Below are 18,256 nucleotides of genomic sequence, written 5' to 3'. Positions count from 1 at the left end.
CAGGTATCCGGTACTATCTCATAGAAGGTATCGCGTTCCAACGGGATACCGTTGTCTTGGTTTTCTGTAATTATTTCGCTTATATTTATACTTATAAAGCTAAGATTAAAAAAACTTAATTTTAAATTTGATTTTTATTAGTTCATTATTGTTTATTTTACAGCATTTGTTTTTAATTCACTAAGAATATATACATAAAAATTTTACTTACAAATAACTTTTTATTCACTAATAAGCGTTTCGGATAAACATATTAATAAGCGAAACAATGGAGAATATGATGCTTGAAAGCTGCAGCTAAAGATTTTTTTTAAAAAGTAAAAATCTCCATTAGTTTTGTGACCAGCTAGATAAGTACTCAGACATTGCACTTATGAACAATAGTACAATGTGTACAAAATCACAAATGTGCTAGCAGAACTTGTATTGGACTTGGATCCCCCTGACTCTAGCAGTGGCAAGAGGCAGAAGAAGTTTCTCTAGCTAACTATAAGATATAGGAGCCAGAGAAGCGAGGCCGTCGTCGAAGTTGCGGGAGTAGCTCTCCAGGCTGTACCCGAACCTCGCCGCGCCGCCGGCTTTCTTCCCCGGCTGCGTCGACGCCGAGCTCCTCCACTTTGACCTCAGCTTCCGGTACAGTTGCCTCACCGGCCGCGCCGTCGCCACCGCTGCCAACCGCCGCCTCTCCACGCCGCCCGTCGACGACGCGGCCGTCCTCCTCCGGCTGCCACCGCCGCCGTAAAGCCCCAGCAGAAACACCATCTCTTATATCTAGCTCCACAGTATACAGACTACAGTGCGGGATCTTTTTATTTTAAACCCCACGGGGTGTATTTGTATTAAAGAAGGGGAAAACACTGTACAATAGCCAAAAAGGCTAGGAGATTACAAGAAAAAAGAAAGTGAGAAAAACGAGGGTGGGTGGGGTGTAGCTACTAGAAGAGACGTATGATTTTGATTAGTCGATTACGTGACGTCGTCTGCACTTCCATGGTTGCTCGGTAGTAGGCATTGGAGGCTTTTTGCCCTGCCTGCGTGCCAAAGCCAGATCTCGTCAGTCGCTCGGTCAATGATTCCCTGCAGCGGAGTCTCTATGCTTCTGAATACCCTACTATTTCTTTCTTTCCAAATTTCCCAGGATAGTAGGGTAAGGATTGATTTGACGCCCTTCCTTTTCTCCTTTGTCATTGCACGAACAGTCTGAGTCCACCAGTCCTCAAGGGATGCCGTCTTGGTCCAATTTACCAGCCGTAGTTGGGGGACAGCCAGCCTTGTCGCTATAGCATCTCATATTGCTCGTGATCGGGCATTCATAGAAGAGGTGGTGTGCCGTCTCTAGGTTCCTAAAGCATAGTTGGCAGAAGTAGTTGTTTGGCCACTCCCTCTGCTGCAGCCTATCAGCCGTCCATATTCTATTTTGAAGGAGCAGCTAGGCAAAAAAATTGCATCTGGACGGTGCCCAAAACTTTCAAACTGCAGTTGCCGATAATGATGGGATGCTGCCCAGGAACTGCATTTGATAGGTTGACTTCGCTGTATAGGATCCGGTTGGTGTCCATTTCCATTGTATGCTGTCTTGGACACCTTGGGATAGGGTAGTGTTTGATTCCCAAAGTATCTCGAAAACCTTGAAGAACTCCGTGACGAGCACTGATGTCAAGTTGTGTCTAATGTCATCGATCCACTTATTGTCCTGTAGGGCATTTGCAACAGTCCTTTTCTTCCTTCTGGCATGACGGTAGAGGTTTGGTGCCATTGTCTTTAGTGGGGAGCTGGATACCCAAGGGGATTCCCAGAAGAGCGCCTTCCTGCCGTCCCCGATGGTCACCTTTGTGGATGCTGCAAAGAGCTCGGCGTCCTGTTCGTCACATGGGGTTGGCATACCAATCCACGGTTTGTCTGGGAAGGTCCATTCGTACCACAGCCATCGTAAATGGAGGGCCCGTCCCATCTTAGTAAGGTTCGAGACCCCCAGGCCACCATACTTGATCGGTCTGCAAACTCGCTGCCAATTCACCTTGCACTTGCCACCGTGGATCTCGTCGCCACCGTCCCAAAGAAATTTCCTTCTTGCTTTATCAATTTCTTGGATTATTTGCTTTGGAATCTTGAGCGCTGTCATGACGTAGATTGGCATGGAGCTTAGTACTGAGAGTACTAGCTCTCTTCTGCCCCCAGCTGAGAGGAGTTTCTTTTTCCAACTAGCAAGTCGTGCCTTGATTCGGTCAATTAAGTATTGTAGGTGGACCTTGCACAGTCTGCTTACAGTGAGGGGCATTCCTAGGTACTGCATTGGAAAGACTCCACGTGGGCGGTGAAATTGTGTAGAACCTTGTCGAGGTCAACCGCGTCGCAGCTTATTGGAAGCACTGAGCTTTTTTGTAGGTTGACTTGGAGGCCGGTTGCTCCCCCGAAACCGTTTAGGATCAAGATTAGGCTATCCACATCTTGGCGAGATGGCTTGATGAAGATTGCCGCGTCATCAGCATATAGGGAGCACCTGAAGCGCGCGCTGCGATCCGCTAGCTCGCTTAGGTGGCCTTCGTCAGTTGCTATCTTGAGGAGTCTGTGCAGAGGGTCCATTGCAAGGATGAACAGGTACGGAGATAGGGGGTCCCCCTGTCTTAACCCCCTTCGATGGTCGATCCTTTCCCCCTCAATTCCATTTAGAGAGACTCTAGAGGAGGAGGTTGAGAGGATCAACGCCACCCAGTCGCGCCATTTGGCGCTGAAGCCCATTCTCTCTAGGAGCGTTAGCAGGTATTCCTATGAGACCGAGTCGAAGGCCTTGGCAATGTCCAACTTGAAAAAGAGGGTGGGTTTCTTGGATCTGTGCATTTTCCTTGCCAAATTGGAGACGTAAAGGAAGTTGTTTTGGATGCAGCGTGTTTTGATAAAACGCACTCTGGGCTTGCGAGATTAGACCGTTGATCTGTCTGGACAGACGGATTGCCAGGATCTTTCCCAACAACTTTGCCAGGGATCTTAATTAATTTCTTCCTCACGGCTCACTCAGAACATAGCTACTTCCTCCGTTTCAAAATATAAGACATTTTAGCATTTTCCATATTTATATTGATGTTAATGAATCTAGATAGATATATATGTCTAGATTCATTAACATCAATATAAATGTGGGAAATACTACAATGACTTACATTGTGAAACGGAGGGAGTAGCTAACTGCAAGTCTGCAACTCGATGGCCTCGTTTCTTCGCCTCCTTCCACCTGCGGCTTATATAAAGCTCGCACTTGGCTACGACGACGACGATGACCGGATTGTTCGGAGAATGTCACCGGCCGCCGGCCTGGCCCGCCGTGGTCGGCCACTGATGACAATAATGGCACGGGCAAGAGTGGATTTCTGCAGGCAGCTTCTTCTTTCTCCCTGGGGGCCAGATGCTGAATGTGTTGCGACGTACTGTTAACGCGCGTGAAACACGTGATGGTACGGAGATGTATACAGTGTGCGTAGTACATGTGTTAGCGTCGAAGAGACGAAGACTGTACTAGCAGCTACAGATCAGGTGTGAAATGTGACATGATCATCAACATGCGTATGCATGATCCAATTAAGCCTGCCAGTGGGCTGGATTTTATTGGGCGAAACGGATTGGATGTTGATTTGGATGGTGGTGGTTGGATTCAAATGGGCTGATATTAATTTTGGATTGGAGCGGGTTGTCCTGTGAAGAATTGCGGTTTGGGCTGGAGTGGATGCGGGTTGGCCTGTGAAGACTATCCATGGATTCAGCCCATGGGTTAGCCTCCAAAACAAACCGAACTATCCCCACTTCACTCCAAACCCTACACTCCCCGCACGCGCCTGTGCACAGTGCGCCGCCGCGCACTGCCGCCGCCGCCGCCACAACCGCGCGCCGTCACCGCCGCGTGCCGTCACCGCCGTTCGCTGCCACCGCCGAGCGCCGTCACCGCCGTTCGCCGCCACAGTCGCCGGACTCACTCAAGAAGGTGACTCATCTTTCATGTTTCTTGAAGTGGCGTTCTCTCTCTGCTTGGTCGAGCTCCGCTGATATATGTTCTTGCTGTGGGCAGGGAGGTGGCAGATCTGCGGTTGCGTGACCTCCATCTTGGATCTCGGTGAGCTGGGGGGACTGTTCTTGGAAGTGGTTCTTGGGAGCATCCTGGTATGGTACCTTGGCTATTTTTGTGCTTTTTCTTTGTTTCGATTTTTAGATAATGTGGGTTGGTTCGATTGGAGATGCTGAAGAGTGGTGGGTTTCTGTTGGGTTTAATGCCGCAGCTGGTGTCCCATCTTAGTTGTCTCATGTGATACATACTCTGCTGGATTGTAGTATGTGTGCCATCAGACATCAGGATTAGTCACAATAATTAGGTCTTAACTCTTGAAAGGTAAAGACTTATGAAGCTATTGCCAAATTAGCAGTACCAATGTCTCATCTAACCTTGAGAAGTCATCTAGATCTCTGGTATACTGCAATGCTACTGAAAAAGAAAAAAAAAGATGTTGGAGATTTGAACAAATTGGAATTACACAAATTGATTGCCAGCAATGTTCTGTTATTCGCAATTAATTCTGTCAGATGGTTGTTTATAATATATCAGTGCAATTGCACCCTTTCCCAAGTCCCAACCTCTAAGTCATGTTTATTAAGCATGCAGCTTTTTTGCTGCTTAATGGTGACTGTTGAGCACATCTAGAAAATCCAGCACTTAAACTTTTAAGCTGTTGGTCAAAGGATAAAACATTTTGAATGTCAGTTCATTCAGTTCCATATAACTACTAATCTGTTGATTTAGGTGGCTGTCTTTCACTGTAGTATTAAGTAGCTAACTATTTTATGTGTTGACATGACATGAGGCCTGTCTTTCTTGTTCAAAGATGTGATTTGATATTCATTATGTTATTAGTGGAGTTTCAAAAGGTGAAAAAAAAAGTGCACAAGAATATTTATGCACGGTTCTTTGAAAAGAAACATGTCCAGCCCCCAAATGCTAGATGCATGATTACGGTGTATAACAGGTTGCTGTTGGGTATGCTTATCATTTCACTAGTTTTTAGCACAAGTAGTAAATGTAAATATTAATTCTGCACAAGTAGCAAATGTAGATATTAATTTTCTATTCTTGTCAAACACAGGTTTATTAAACATGTCTATGCAAAATTCTGAAAGTTCATCTGCCAATAGTTCTAGTCATGAGCTGCCTTCACAAACACGTAAGAGAGCAAAAGTGTGGGAACATTTTGAGCAGGAGCTTGTCATGATAGATGGTCTTCCAAAAGCACAATGCAAATATTGTGGCTTAATGTTGTCAGCGACTAGAAAATCAGGAACTAGCCATCTCATAAACCATATTTGCGAATCTTGTCCACTAGTTGATGGTGAAGTTAGAAATAGGTTTATATCAACAGTTAGGAAACAACCCGTGGAAAATTTTGTGTTTGATCCTAAAAAGACTGAAGAGTTGATGATAAAATATTTCATCCATGCTGAGATACCATTCCATAAAATTGAGGATCCCTACTTGGATGATTGGATGGCATCCATGCAGCCAACTTTTAAACTTGTGGGTCGTCAATCAATCCGCGACAAGATTTACAACTATTACAATAGGCTGAAACAAGAATTGCATGCTGAATTAGAGAATCTTGATTCGCGTGTATGCCTAACATCGGACATGTGGACCTCAAATCAAAACCTAGGATACATGGTTGTCACAGCCCACTATGTTGATGCTGAATTCAAAATGAAAAAGAAAATTATAAGTTTGAAGCCTGTGAAGTATCCACACACTAGCTTTGCAATTGAAGAAGCCATGATGAGGTGTTTGACTGAGTGGGGCTTTAGTAGCAAACTGTTCACCTTAACTTTAGACAATGCTAGTAACAACACCGCTGCTTGTCAAGAATTAGTGAAAACTCTCAAGGATGAGTTGGTTTTGGAAGGCAAACATTTTCATGTGAGGTGTTGTGCACACATCCTCAATTTGTTGGTTCAAGATGGGATGAGGGTGATTCGTGCAGCAATAGATAAGATCCGTGAGATCCTAAAGTACATTGAGCATTCACCCTCACGCATTCAAGCGTTTAATTCAATTGCTTCTAGTAAAAGTCTTCCTCCAAAATCTGGTTTCACTCTTGATGTACCAACCCGTTGGAACTCGACCTTCAAGATGATTAGAGAAATATTGCCTTACAAGGCTGTCCTCAATAGCTATGCCTCTGAAAATTGTGAACTTCTACCAACTGATGAAGAATGGTTGCATGCTGAATCAATTTGTGAATTTCTTAAGGCTTTTGAAGAGGCTACTAGAGGTGTATCAGCTCATAGGACACCAACTGCACACACATTCTTGCCCCATGTTCTTTGTATCCGTCATGCTTTGAGTGATCCTGATTGGCAAACCAGCGATCTTTTAAAACGATTGGCTGCTCCTATGCACACCAAGTTTGCAAAATATTGGGATGAAAAATTGGCAAACAACTTCAATTTGGCACTTGTCATTACCACTGTGTTAGATCCAAGAAGGAAAAGAGACTATTTGGATTTCTTTTATGAGAAGGTGTCTCCCCATGGTTCTAATGTTGAAAGTAAAGTGGACTCTATTATAGAGGAGATGAAATCATACTTTCATGTATATGAAGGAATTGCAAGAAGAAGGGGTGTATCCTACATGTCACAGTCTAGTGAGAGAGTTAGTGTTGTAGGCTCACCTGTTTTGGGAAAAAGAAAGCTAGAGCATGAATTCACCCTCTTCAAGTCAAACCGGAAGGTTGCACGTACTCAGAAGTCAGAGATTGATACATATTTAGAAGAAGTATGTGAGGATGATAGCGAGGATTTTGATGTTTTGGCATGGTGGAAGAAAAATTCCAAAAAGTTTCCTGTGTTGGCAATTATGGCTCGAGACTTTCTTGCAATTCCACTTAGCACCGTGCCCTCAGAGTCCGCTTTCAGCAGTGGAGGAAGGATTCTTGGAGACACAAGAAGCTCATTGACACCAGAGATGCTCGAGGCACTTGTTTGTGCAAAAGATTGGCTACATAGAGCCAAAAAACAAGGGGATTAAAGGTATAATATCTCACGCCTTGTATTTCGTCTCAGACTTTGTGGTCTGTGCCATACAAATAGTAATTGTAGATGTGTTTTCATTTTATATTGTTTGATTAGTCACAAAATCTAGATTAATTTGTCTGAGTGCCCACCAGTATTACTAATATTTGTGCCAAATTTTCTTTGATCTAGGTTCGTACTGAGTACTGACCATATGATGTTTTGTGAAGAAGGTTTGGTATGATGGCTGTTTTTTTTTTATAATGGTGGGGTCCCTGTGCTCAGTAACTTAATGTTGTTTTTTGTTCATCAGTTGGTGAAATGTTAGGCGGAATTTGTAACACTTTGCAATGCCTTTTATATCTATTAGTTGTATCCTTACTTGTATATATTCTTATTTGAGCAGCTAGAGCATGTTCAGGAGATAGATGAGAGCATTGTGTATGTGAAGGATAAGCAAGGAAGGTGGCCTCTCTCTTCTCCCAGAGGGGCAAAAAAGGCCCCAACCAGGACTCTGTCATCCTCTGCCAGGTAACATCTTCAGCTCTAACTCTCTGTCTCTGAATCTTTTTTTTCTGTTTGATGTGCTCAGCTCAGATCAATCCGCTCAATTTCTCCTCTTGATGAGGCTGCTCAGGCCAAATGTTTTGTTTTGTACTCAAAAGGGTTCAGATTAATATTTCTGTTTTGAATTAATTGTCTGCACGTGTGTCTACACTGCTGCTCTCTATACTGTAGCTGAGATCCATGGCTAAAGAAGTAACGAGGCCTCCTGGCTCCAAGCTCTCTGTAGTGTAGCTGGGATCCATGGATTGAATCCATTCCAGTGAAGTGGGCTGAACCCATTTTAGTGTAATGGTTTGGGGTGGGTTGGACTGAAATCTGACGCGGGGTGGGTTGGTTTGGATTTTGGAGGAGAGGAAATGGGGTGGGTTGGTTTGGCATGCCATTCCATGAGGAGGTGGGCTGGGGTGGATTCAAATTGGATCTCAGCCCACTGGCAGGCTTAGATCCAATAGCTAGCTACGAGGTGTGGAGCTGCCACATGAAAAATGAGCTTCATGAGTATACTCATTTTCCGAGTTCCGACCAGCTAATCGATCAGATAGATCTCACAGATTAATGAACGACGATGGCTGACAGCTCGGGGATTATGGCGACCAGCTTCTTCGCGCATCATCTACCATGCATGATGACAACACAAGACACATGCATGTATATATATTCTTAAAGTTCATCAGCGCAAAAGCTCGCAAGAAACAAAAAAAAAAAAAGCTTCACATGATCTCTCTGTGTGTTCAGATTTCATATCTCCCATGCAGGAATCAACTAATAACATTGCTAGTCAACTGGGCCTTTGAATTAATCGATCTACCAATGTGTTCATATGGATCATGCAGGATTTGTATACAACCTATGTTCTGAACAAACAGTTAAAAGGGAAACTATTTTTATCCCTCGAGGAGACATCCCCTCATTATTTGCATGTCATTCAAATGGTTATAAAAAAATGTAAAAAAATTTGAAAAGATGTATTATCATGTGATATATCACTCCACAAACATGCAAGTTCAAATTCAACTTCCACATCTCGCAACAAAAAAAAACAAATTTGACTGTGAATATACGTTAACTAGTTGTAGTTTAATTTGTTTTTTTCATTGCGAGATGTAGAAGTTGAATTTCAACTTGCATGTTTGTGGAGTAATATATCACATGTTAATACATCTTCTTAATTTTTTTCATATTTTTTCATAACCATTTGAGTGACATGCACACAACGATGGGATAACCCCTCGAGGGATAAAAATCCACTCCCGCAGTTAAATCTTGTTAACTCGTTTATCATGTTTTCGCATGGGGTTGACCCGATGTACGATAGATTTATTCAGTTCACTTAATTAAAGAGCTCATTATTCTCGCTTCGTTGAACACGTACTAACACTGATGGATCATTTAGATCCTGTTTGATATAACTTCGGATTCAAGATGTTTTGAAACCGGGCATTCCTAATACTATAAATCTATATAGCTCTGTAATCACGCTGATAACATTTAGATGAATCATTTAATTAAAATAGAGTATACATTTTTAATCACTATAATTTAACATATAAACTTTAAATCTAATGTGAATCTGGGATTTGATGCCAGAGAAATTCCCCGTGGCGAAGAAACCGCCGAACTGAACGTTGACGAGGGCGAAGTGGAGACAGCAGAGCATGGTGGCGAGTTTTGATTTTGTTGCATGTGCTTCCAAAATTCAAAACGATTTTGTTGCATACAGCATATCTCTACTACTTAAAAAATTTAAAACGTTTCCGACGTCCGTGACAAGAAAAAAAAAAGGGCGAAAAATAATAGATCCGATTGCGATGCGAAAAAAACAGTCCGTAATACAAAAGTCATCTGTTAAACAAACGAAACTGCCTTAAAAAACGGTTCGTACCCCACCACGCAAAAAAAAGTTCGACTCCGTAATAGAAAAGGCTGAAAAAAAACCGAGAAAAAAGGCATCCACCACGCGGAAAAAAACACGTTTCTGCAAAAAAAATATTATTATGTTTTTTTTATTTTCTTTCTCGATTTCCGATTTTTCCGGCGCACCGTTTCCTTCCCGATTTCTAATTTTTCCATGGTTATGTTTATATACAGATTTGATGGGCCATAAACTACTTCATGAGCTCGGCTAGGTTACGAGCTAGCCCAAACACAAGATTCGGCCCGATTAAATTTGAGTCGGATAAATTTCAATATATAGAGAAGTCCATGCATTTTAGGATATTATGAAACACACCATAATCTCAACATATAATTCTTCATGAAGATTTAAACGAGAGTATAAAAAGACTTATATAATTTCTACGATCTATAGAGTAGAAGTATTCAAACGGTAACATGCTATAAATGTTGATGCGTCATCAAGCACCATGTAAATTTGGAAATCATGCTTACTTCAAAACTATTCTTTTAAATTAGTTTATCATGAGCTATCATATTTTCCTCCGTAATTTGAGATTTATTTTAGCGAGCAAAAGCACTGGGTGAAAATAGCTTCGGTTAAAAAAAATAATTTAAGTTTTACTTTAATTATTCTAATTTTATTATACCCGTAGCGGAGCACGAACATTTTGCTAGTATATATATACACATAACCAAGTTTTAGTTCCTCCATTAATTTAGTTATCTATGGCAATATGAAAAAAGCAAATCTGACCAAATTGTATGAAGACAGAACAACACTACAATTACAAGTAGATCTAACACTAATACCACTTGCATAATTATTGCAGGTAGACCAGAATATATTGCACTCTCCGGTCTCCAGCAATGGCAGGGCACTCTTCTCTAGCTACCTAGCTACATGAGCCTAGAAGCGGTAGCTGGCCGGAGACGATCGATCGAGGCCGCCGTCGTCGAAGTTCCGGGAGTAGCTCTGAAGGTCGTACCCGAACCTCGCCGCCGCGCCGCCGCCGCCGTGCCGCTTCGACGACGACGACCGCAACCTCGACCTCAGCTTCTAGTACAGCTGCCTCACCGGCCGCGGCGCCGCCACCGCCTCCGACGACCGCCGCCTCCCTGCGCCGGCGCCCTTCGCTGTCGTCGCCATCCTCCTCCGGCCGCCGCCGCCGCCGTACAGTCCGTCCAGAAACGCCATCTCGATCCGCCTTTCTCCGGCTGCAGGCCGGTCACAACTCACAACAACAAAGATCACTCCGAGATCAGTACTCAAAGCTTGTCCAGAGATCGAGTTAATCTGCAAACTCTTCTTGCTCTGCGGTGCGAGAGCGTCTCCCTCACCTGCGGCTTATATAAAGCTCGCAGGATGGCTGTGGGTATCACCGCCGGCAGCGGGGCCCGCGAGCCACTCACCGGCCGGCAGGAATGGTCCGGGCTAAAGTGGATTTCAGGTATCTTTTATTCTCTCTCTACCCCATTGCCGCTGTGGTCAAGGAAAGAGACGATGGAGATAGCCACGACGAAAGAGGAGGGGGAGAGCATCGTCCTTTTGCTTTAGAGGCGGTAGCGTGAGCAGTGAGGTGGCAATAGCGAACGCGGCCGTCACCCTCGCACAAAGCTAGGAACAAAATAAATGAAAGGATTGGAAGAGATAGAGTTGGTCGATCGGCCTGGCCTCGAATCCTCGATCGACTATGGATTCTCTGCCATAATATCACGATCATTATATTAATTGATCTATACTATTTTTTATTATTTTCTATGTTAATGTTTATAATAATGGTATTACTATAGTAGAGAATGTGAAACCTGTATGAGTGTCTGATGCTCCAAGCTCGCTCGGTGTATGTCTTTCTGCTCGATCGGAGTGGACGGCGAAAGCGGCGCGACCAGATGCCGATCGATGCGTGCGTGTGCGTGAAACTCATGCAGAGCTAATTAAGAGCTAGATCGATCGATCGATCAATGTGGTCATTTCTATGGGTATGTGTGCCATACTGAGATGTTCGTATACGTCACATGAACAATGAGCTTAATTTGTGTAGGTAACGTACGACCACAATTAACGCACTACCACTTGTGATTTTTCTGTACGAGGCCCTCTCATTTTTCCATGCGGACGGCGTCTGTAAAAATCGATAGTCATTTTTCCATACGGCTGCTTAAGTGGCCCGTATGAAAAAATCGTTTTTCCCATACGGACCTATTAAGAGGGCCGCATGTAAAAATGAGCTCATTTTTGCATGCGGCTCACTTAAGCGCCCCGCATGGAAAAATCGATTTTTCCATACGGGCCACTTAAGAAGACGTATGCGAAAATAAAATTTGAAACTAGTGTATCTCACTCATATGAACTCCAAATTGGATAATTTTTTTTTCTAAATGTTTCTAAAATCATGCTCTATCATGTTATTGTGTTCTCACTGGTATTATTTTGGCTGTTTTTTCTTATGACTTTGTTTTATCAATTAAAAATTTGAATTTCAAAAGTTCAAATAATATTTTGAAGCAGTAAATGATTTCATCGGAAAAAGTCATCAACAACAAAGTTGTATAACTCATCAAGATCTATAACTTCTATTTTTGTCATTTCTTCATCTGACAAAGTGATTTTCTTTTTCAGATGAAATCATTTTCCCACCACTTCAAATTTTTTTCTACCTCATCTCCTCTCTCCCCCTATTAATTAATTTATTACACTCCCCTCTCTCTCCTCTCTCTCCCTCTCTCTCCCTCTCCCTCTCTCAGAGCAGCCGGGCGGCGGATGGCGACAGCGTCGATGGCGTCGGCGGGTGGCGGATCCGGCGGCGCCGCCCTCAGGAGGGCCGGATCCACAGCCATAGGGAGCGGCTACAGCGGCGGCGGGCGGCGCGTCTACGGCGGTGGCTCGGCATAGCGGCTACGGCCCCTGCTCCGTACGTCGATGGCGTCGGCGGGCGGCGCGGCTACGGCGGCGACTCGGCGGCCCGCCACCCCCTCCTCACCGCCGCCGACAATGACGACGATGAGGCGACCCTCCCCCCTCCTCAACGCCGCAGCGGCGGGGGCGGCTTGGCTGCCTTGGGTGGCGCCGCCGCACCGTGCGGATCCGGCGGGGGCGACGACGGCGGGCGGCGGGGGAGACGGATCCGCCGCCAGCGACAACGCCGGGCGGCTGGGGCGACGGATCCGGTGCCGCCGCCGACGGATCCGGCGGGGGAGACAGATCCATCGCCGGCGACGACGCCGGGCGGCTGGGGCAACGGATCCGGTGCAGCCGATGACGGATCCAGTGGGGACGACGACGGCGGGCGGCGGGGGCGACGGATCCGCCGCCGGCGACAGCGTGCGGCATGGATGCGCCGCTCCGGTGGCGGGCTAGGGTTTGGGATTTTTTGGATATTTATTTTTTTGGGGGGGGGGGTTTGGATTTTATTTTTTTTGTTTGCTGAATTTATTTTCGCATGCGGCCGGTATAAGCGACCGTATGCGAAAATTCCATCTTCGCATGCGGATGCGCCGGCCGCATGCAAAAAGAGTGGTTTTTACAGACGATTTCGTCCATGCGGTTGGGGCAACCGTATGAAAAGATGCTTCCCAACCGCATGGAAAGAGCCTTTGTGTGGTAGTGACGAGCTCCACTCTAAGCGCATGTTATGATCTAATTAACAACATGTGGTCGAGTTAGGGCGTGTTTAAGTGGAAGTGAAAAGAGAAGAGATGTAAGCTATTAGCGTATATATTTAATTATGTATTAATTATTTTAAACTTTAAAAAAGGATTAATATGATTTTAAGTAAATTTTTGTTGACGAAAAAATCGAACACACCGGTCTGGGAGATCTGTTTAGCTCCTGTGCAGGTCCAAAGATTAATGAGATGCGGGTGTGCCAGTCAGTTTGATCCTGCAACTGACAAGATTTGCAAATAATAGATCAAACAGCCAATCGGCTGACAAGCCGATGGAGTAGTTCCAGCCGATAGCCGATAATAGTCGATGCCGATACCAGCCGATAGCGATAGGGTTTAAGCAATCGGCTATATGTCCAATGTAGCTAATGATATAAAGGCAATCGGCTGATGATAATATAATATAGCAATATAATCCAGTAGAAACCAATCGGCTAACAATATGAAACAGTAGAACAAATATTGATCCGAAGGTTAAAGCACATATCGGCTGGAGGTCCGATGTCACAAGATCCACAAGATTAGATTAAACAGTGAAACCTTTGTTGTCATCGGCTAAATCGAACTTATATGTATTGCAATCCTTATGAGCCGATGCAACGTCCACATAACTCACCGGCTGAAACCCCGATGAAACCCTTATTGGCAATCAAGAAGCAGGCTAGAGATTATGGTTCTAAGCACGACTTAGTAGATCAAACTCAACTGATGCAGAACTAAGTATGAAAAGAAACATAATATTTAGATAATCAAACCGTTGACTGAGTTTTCAGGGTGGTAGATGTCTAAGCTAATCTAATCTAGCAACGCGATTTAGCCGATACCGGCAGAAACCCTAAAACAAGAAGTAGCCGATAGAGCTAAATTGATATGCTAGGACTAGATTAACAGAGACATATGATAAATAGGTAGACAAATATATCATCCAAACCAGAGCAATCCAAGAGGTCGAATGTACTGATGCAGCCTTGAACGACGCCGACGTAGACGATACAATTGCCTGGACCGACGGAACATTAGACTTACCCCTTCGCCGGAGATCGAACACCGATGCAGCCCCGCGTCAGGTGCTAAGTCCCGCCGGACGATAAAATAAAGTAGAAAAGGTAAAAGGTGGCGATGCGCCGAATTGTATTAATCGTAGAGATTGATAGATTACAATGACCCTGGGTGTACATATTTATACCCATAGAGAGATACTAGTCCTTGTCAGACAAGAAAGAAACTAAAAAGGAAAAGATAAAGTCCTTACCGGACACTAAACACACTTTCCTAAAGATAAAAGGAAACTAACAAACTATACCTAATTAATAGATAACTGTCATGTCGCATCCTTTTTGAACTCGAACTCTTCTAGATAAGCTTCCTTTGATTGATCCGACTCCACCAAGAACACGACATCGTGGCGACTTGACTCCCATCGACTGATTCTAGAACTTTGAAGCTGATACTGACTCTAAGACGATGGTAACTTTGAGCTTACCAAATTTCACTGTTAACAATTTTATATTATTTTTTTAAAAAAATACATCGTTTAGCAATTTGAGAAGTATGTGAAAAACTAGAGAAATTTTTTCTCTTTCAACCTCACTAGAACATAGCCTTAGGGGAGATATATCTGAATCTGATGCATGTTCTGTGTGAATCAGAATACTCTACCTTCGAAGTCACGTGATTTTATCCTTGACATATGAATCTAATACTGAACTATGGGGGTTGCCAAGAAAAAGAGTAAACTGATACTGGTTGAAGCTTCTGCCATTTGCTGGGCTCTATGGTTGAGTAGAACTGATTTTGTTTTTAACAAATCACCATCTATTTCATTTATGCAGGTAATTTTCAGGGCAACGCACTGGCTCCGGTTTTGGGCACAGCTGCAAAGGTGTGAGGATGATGGGGAGTTCCTAAAGGTTGCATGCCGCAAGTTGGAGTCGATGGTTATGCAACTATTTGCCAATTATGGATGGAGGTTCACAAATAGACTTCAATAAATATGTTCTCCTTATTTTGCCTTAGTTTCCTCTGTTTTTGTTTGGTGTGTTCTATTTATCTGAACTACACTCTTGGATGCTACTGTATAATAATTGGCTGTAGCTCTTTTTTAGCAAAGGCTGGGACGTTAAATTCCATTATATAAAAAAATATATGAATCTAATAAACCTTGGATAATCCACATCTGAGTGATAAAATGTACGGTGACTTTAAGAGGGTTTTATGTCTAAGTGCCTGATCTCACGACCATCCATCACCATGTAATTCAGCCTGACATGCATGGTGACGATAACACACGATCCACGATCCTTGCTGCAAATGTACGGCGAAGACCCTGACGGTCCACGTACAAATGTTGCGAGAGAAAGGTTGAGGTCGGTGATATAATGTAATTAATTAACTAAATTAAAGCATAAGCACTTGAGCAATATATAGATCAAGATTATAGGAAGCAGCTACGAAATGATCGTAGATGGATAGGATGAGAGGAAAGTGCAGGGAGATGACTGCATCGAGACGCTTTACGCGCATGATGACCGATGGGTTTGTGTGCCATATCCATTCCATGGATCAACCTGACGTGTAACGTGTAAGCCGCGAGTTCTAAATCAATTTCTGACGAACGCACTGGCGCTGATTAGCGCCGCGTGGAACAACCGAATCCTTTGCACAAAAGAGACCGAGACCGACTGGCTAATTACTTTTTGCTTAACTGAACATCTGCTGATCGATCTGTGGCTACGACGGTCTACCATATACCAACTTTCAGCATGATCATTACGATATCAAAAGAACAAAACTAGTACTGTCCTGTACTAAGCTGTTAGGAGATGGAGGGAAGGAAACACACCTTTTTTTAAAAAAAAATGGAAAGGCATACTAGTGTCATTGAAGACATGACCCAATCCATTTCCGCTAAATGACAGTCCTTCCATTTTTAGTATATTTAGACATGACGTTTGAATATTTGTCTTATCTTTAATAGGAAGATTAATACAAGTTATACTTAAATTATCTTTAATGCTAAAACAATTCACAATAAAATAAATAACACTGAATGAGATGAATGATAACATCGTGTCAGAAGTGATAAGCTGGCAATATCATACTCCTTCCGTTCAAAAATTTCAACTTATAGAGTTTAAATTTTGTCCCACAAAAATCAACTTCTACCATCGTACATATCCTTAACACATAAAACGAGAAGCTTTATTCCTTCAATACCTTTACCTACTTATCACTCTTATTACTTTTTTTAATGATTAAGGATATTTTAGTCATTATCGCTCTCCACTATTTCCATTTTGGAATGCTAGGAATGGTTTTTTTTTTTGGACGGAGGGAGTATATATTTAAACGGTTGCAGTACTCTACAACAGTGCATCTCGTGTGAGATTTCAGACTTGGAACTAAACAAGTGGTCCTAGTCAGGCTTCACCTCAGACCAAAAGCTCTAAATAATTTCATTCATTATTAATTCGTCAACAAGAACAGAACTGTCATTGCAGTAAGATCTCCAGAAGAAATATCCATCAAGTTTAATTAAATCAGTGGTGGTGATGCTAAATTAAAGCACATGCATGCATGCCCAAATTAAAGAGGATAAACACATATCTACTTAGTGACATGATGTCATTTATCTAGTAATCTTATGATCTTATCTGCAGTACTCACTTCTAGGTATAAAGTAACAGTAAGCATCGCAGGAAAACGATGGAAAGCAAAAAAGGAAAACCACTAAGTGCTAAAGCTAAATCTACCTACGAGATCAAAGGGGATTAGCTGATGAGCTGATGACTCACCCACCTGATCGGCTGATTCACAGATCTCACAAAAGGACGGCCATGGTGTGGCATCTTTTAATTATGATTGGGAAATTCAAACAGAAAACAACGGTTGTCAAATTATCCGAGAGTCACCGGCGTCCATGGCGAACCAGCTTCGAGCAAGAGATCTTAATTTCATCAGAGATTCAGAGAGACACACATACCACCTTAATTAACACAGCTGCAGCTAAGCTCTGTTCAGATTTCAGATATCCCTACATGAACCCAACAACAAAATTCGCCTAATTAAGAAAACATGTGCTATCAGGTCTCAAGAAAAAAAAATTAATCACTGAATATAATAATTTCTTCAGTAGTTTCATGCTTTTGGCAACCAGATATATATGTACGCTCAATTGTTCATGTCACTCCAAATTGACATATACATGTATAATACACAAACATCTTCAGCTTCAGCTTCAGGCTTATTATGGCAACCGAATATATTCATGTGTCACGTACGTATATATACATCCCATACCATACTGTCCATACAGTATATGTACACAATACATGAACAAGAGCGTGTTAGGATCGTAGTTTCTCCATTAATTTTGCCATCCCAGATGAGCACTATGAAGAAAAACAGTAGTACAATCTAACACTAATACCACTTGCAGAGTTGCAGGTAGACCAGAACAATAATCTCCGGTCTCCAGCAATGGCAGGGCGCGCGATCTCGGGATCGAACCGAATGAGCTACCTAGCTAGAGAGCCTAGAAGCGGTGGCCGGAGACGACGAGGCCGACGCCGTCGTCGAAGTTGCGGGAGTAGCTCTGCAGGTCGTACCCGAACCTCGCCGCCGCCGCGCCGCCGGCGTGCCTCTTCGACGACGACCGCAACCTCGACCTCAGCTTCCAGTACAGCTGCCTCACCGGCCGCGGCGCCGCCACCGCCGACGACGACCGCCGCCTCCCTGCTGCGCCGGCGCCCTTCGCTGTCGCCATCCTCCTCCGGCTGCCGTACAGTCCGTCCAGAAACGCCATCTCTTCTCACTGACAAAATTAAGATCACTCTCTCGATCGACTTGCTGTACTCGAGATCAAACACAAGCCTAGGAGTTTTTGCAAATCTTGTTTCGCCGCGCTGCTGTGAGCTAAGCTAGCGTCCCTCACCTGCGGCTTATATAAAGCTCGCAGGATGGCTGGGCATCATCGCCGGTGGCGGGGCCCGCCGGCCACTCACCGGCCGGCCGGAATGGTCCGGGCTAAAGTGGATTTCAGGTATCTTTTTCTCTCTCTCCCCCATTGCCGCTGTGGTCAAGGACAGAGA

General features: G+C 43.7%; 2 protein-coding genes and 1 pseudogene across 2 annotated transcripts; all 3 read right to left on the bottom strand.

Moving 5' to 3' along the window:
- Positions 1–483: 483 nt before the first annotated feature.
- On the bottom strand, positions 484–762 carry LOC127785914 (uncharacterized). The gene has a single exon (XM_052313255.1). It carries the CDS (start codon positions 760–762, stop codon positions 484–486), a length of 279 nt encoding a protein of 92 aa, XP_052169215.1.
- A 9,474-nt stretch (positions 763–10,236) lies between these two features.
- On the bottom strand, positions 10,237–11,034 carry LOC127752947 (uncharacterized; annotated as a pseudogene).
- A 6,375-nt stretch (positions 11,035–17,409) lies between these two features.
- Positions 17,410–18,256, bottom strand: LOC127752872 (uncharacterized). Its single transcript, XM_052278311.1, has one exon. It carries the CDS (start codon positions 17,968–17,970, stop codon positions 17,701–17,703), a length of 270 nt encoding a protein of 89 aa, XP_052134271.1. The 5' UTR covers positions 17,971–18,256; the 3' UTR covers positions 17,410–17,700.

This window comes from Oryza glaberrima, chromosome 10, assembly GCF_000147395.1.
Source record: "Oryza glaberrima chromosome 10, OglaRS2, whole genome shotgun sequence".
In the NCBI taxonomy this organism is placed as follows: Eukaryota; Viridiplantae; Streptophyta; class Magnoliopsida; order Poales; family Poaceae; genus Oryza; species Oryza glaberrima.
This window is presented reverse-complemented; position numbering and strand designations above follow the sequence as displayed.

Coding starts and splice junctions, on each gene's coding strand:
- LOC127785914 (XM_052313255.1), bottom strand. CDS start 762: ATGGTGTTTCTGCTGGGGCTTTACGGCGGCGGTGGCAGCCGGAGGAGG.
- LOC127752872 (XM_052278311.1), bottom strand. CDS start 17,970: ATGGCGTTTCTGGACGGACTGTACGGCAGCCGGAGGAGGATGGCGACA.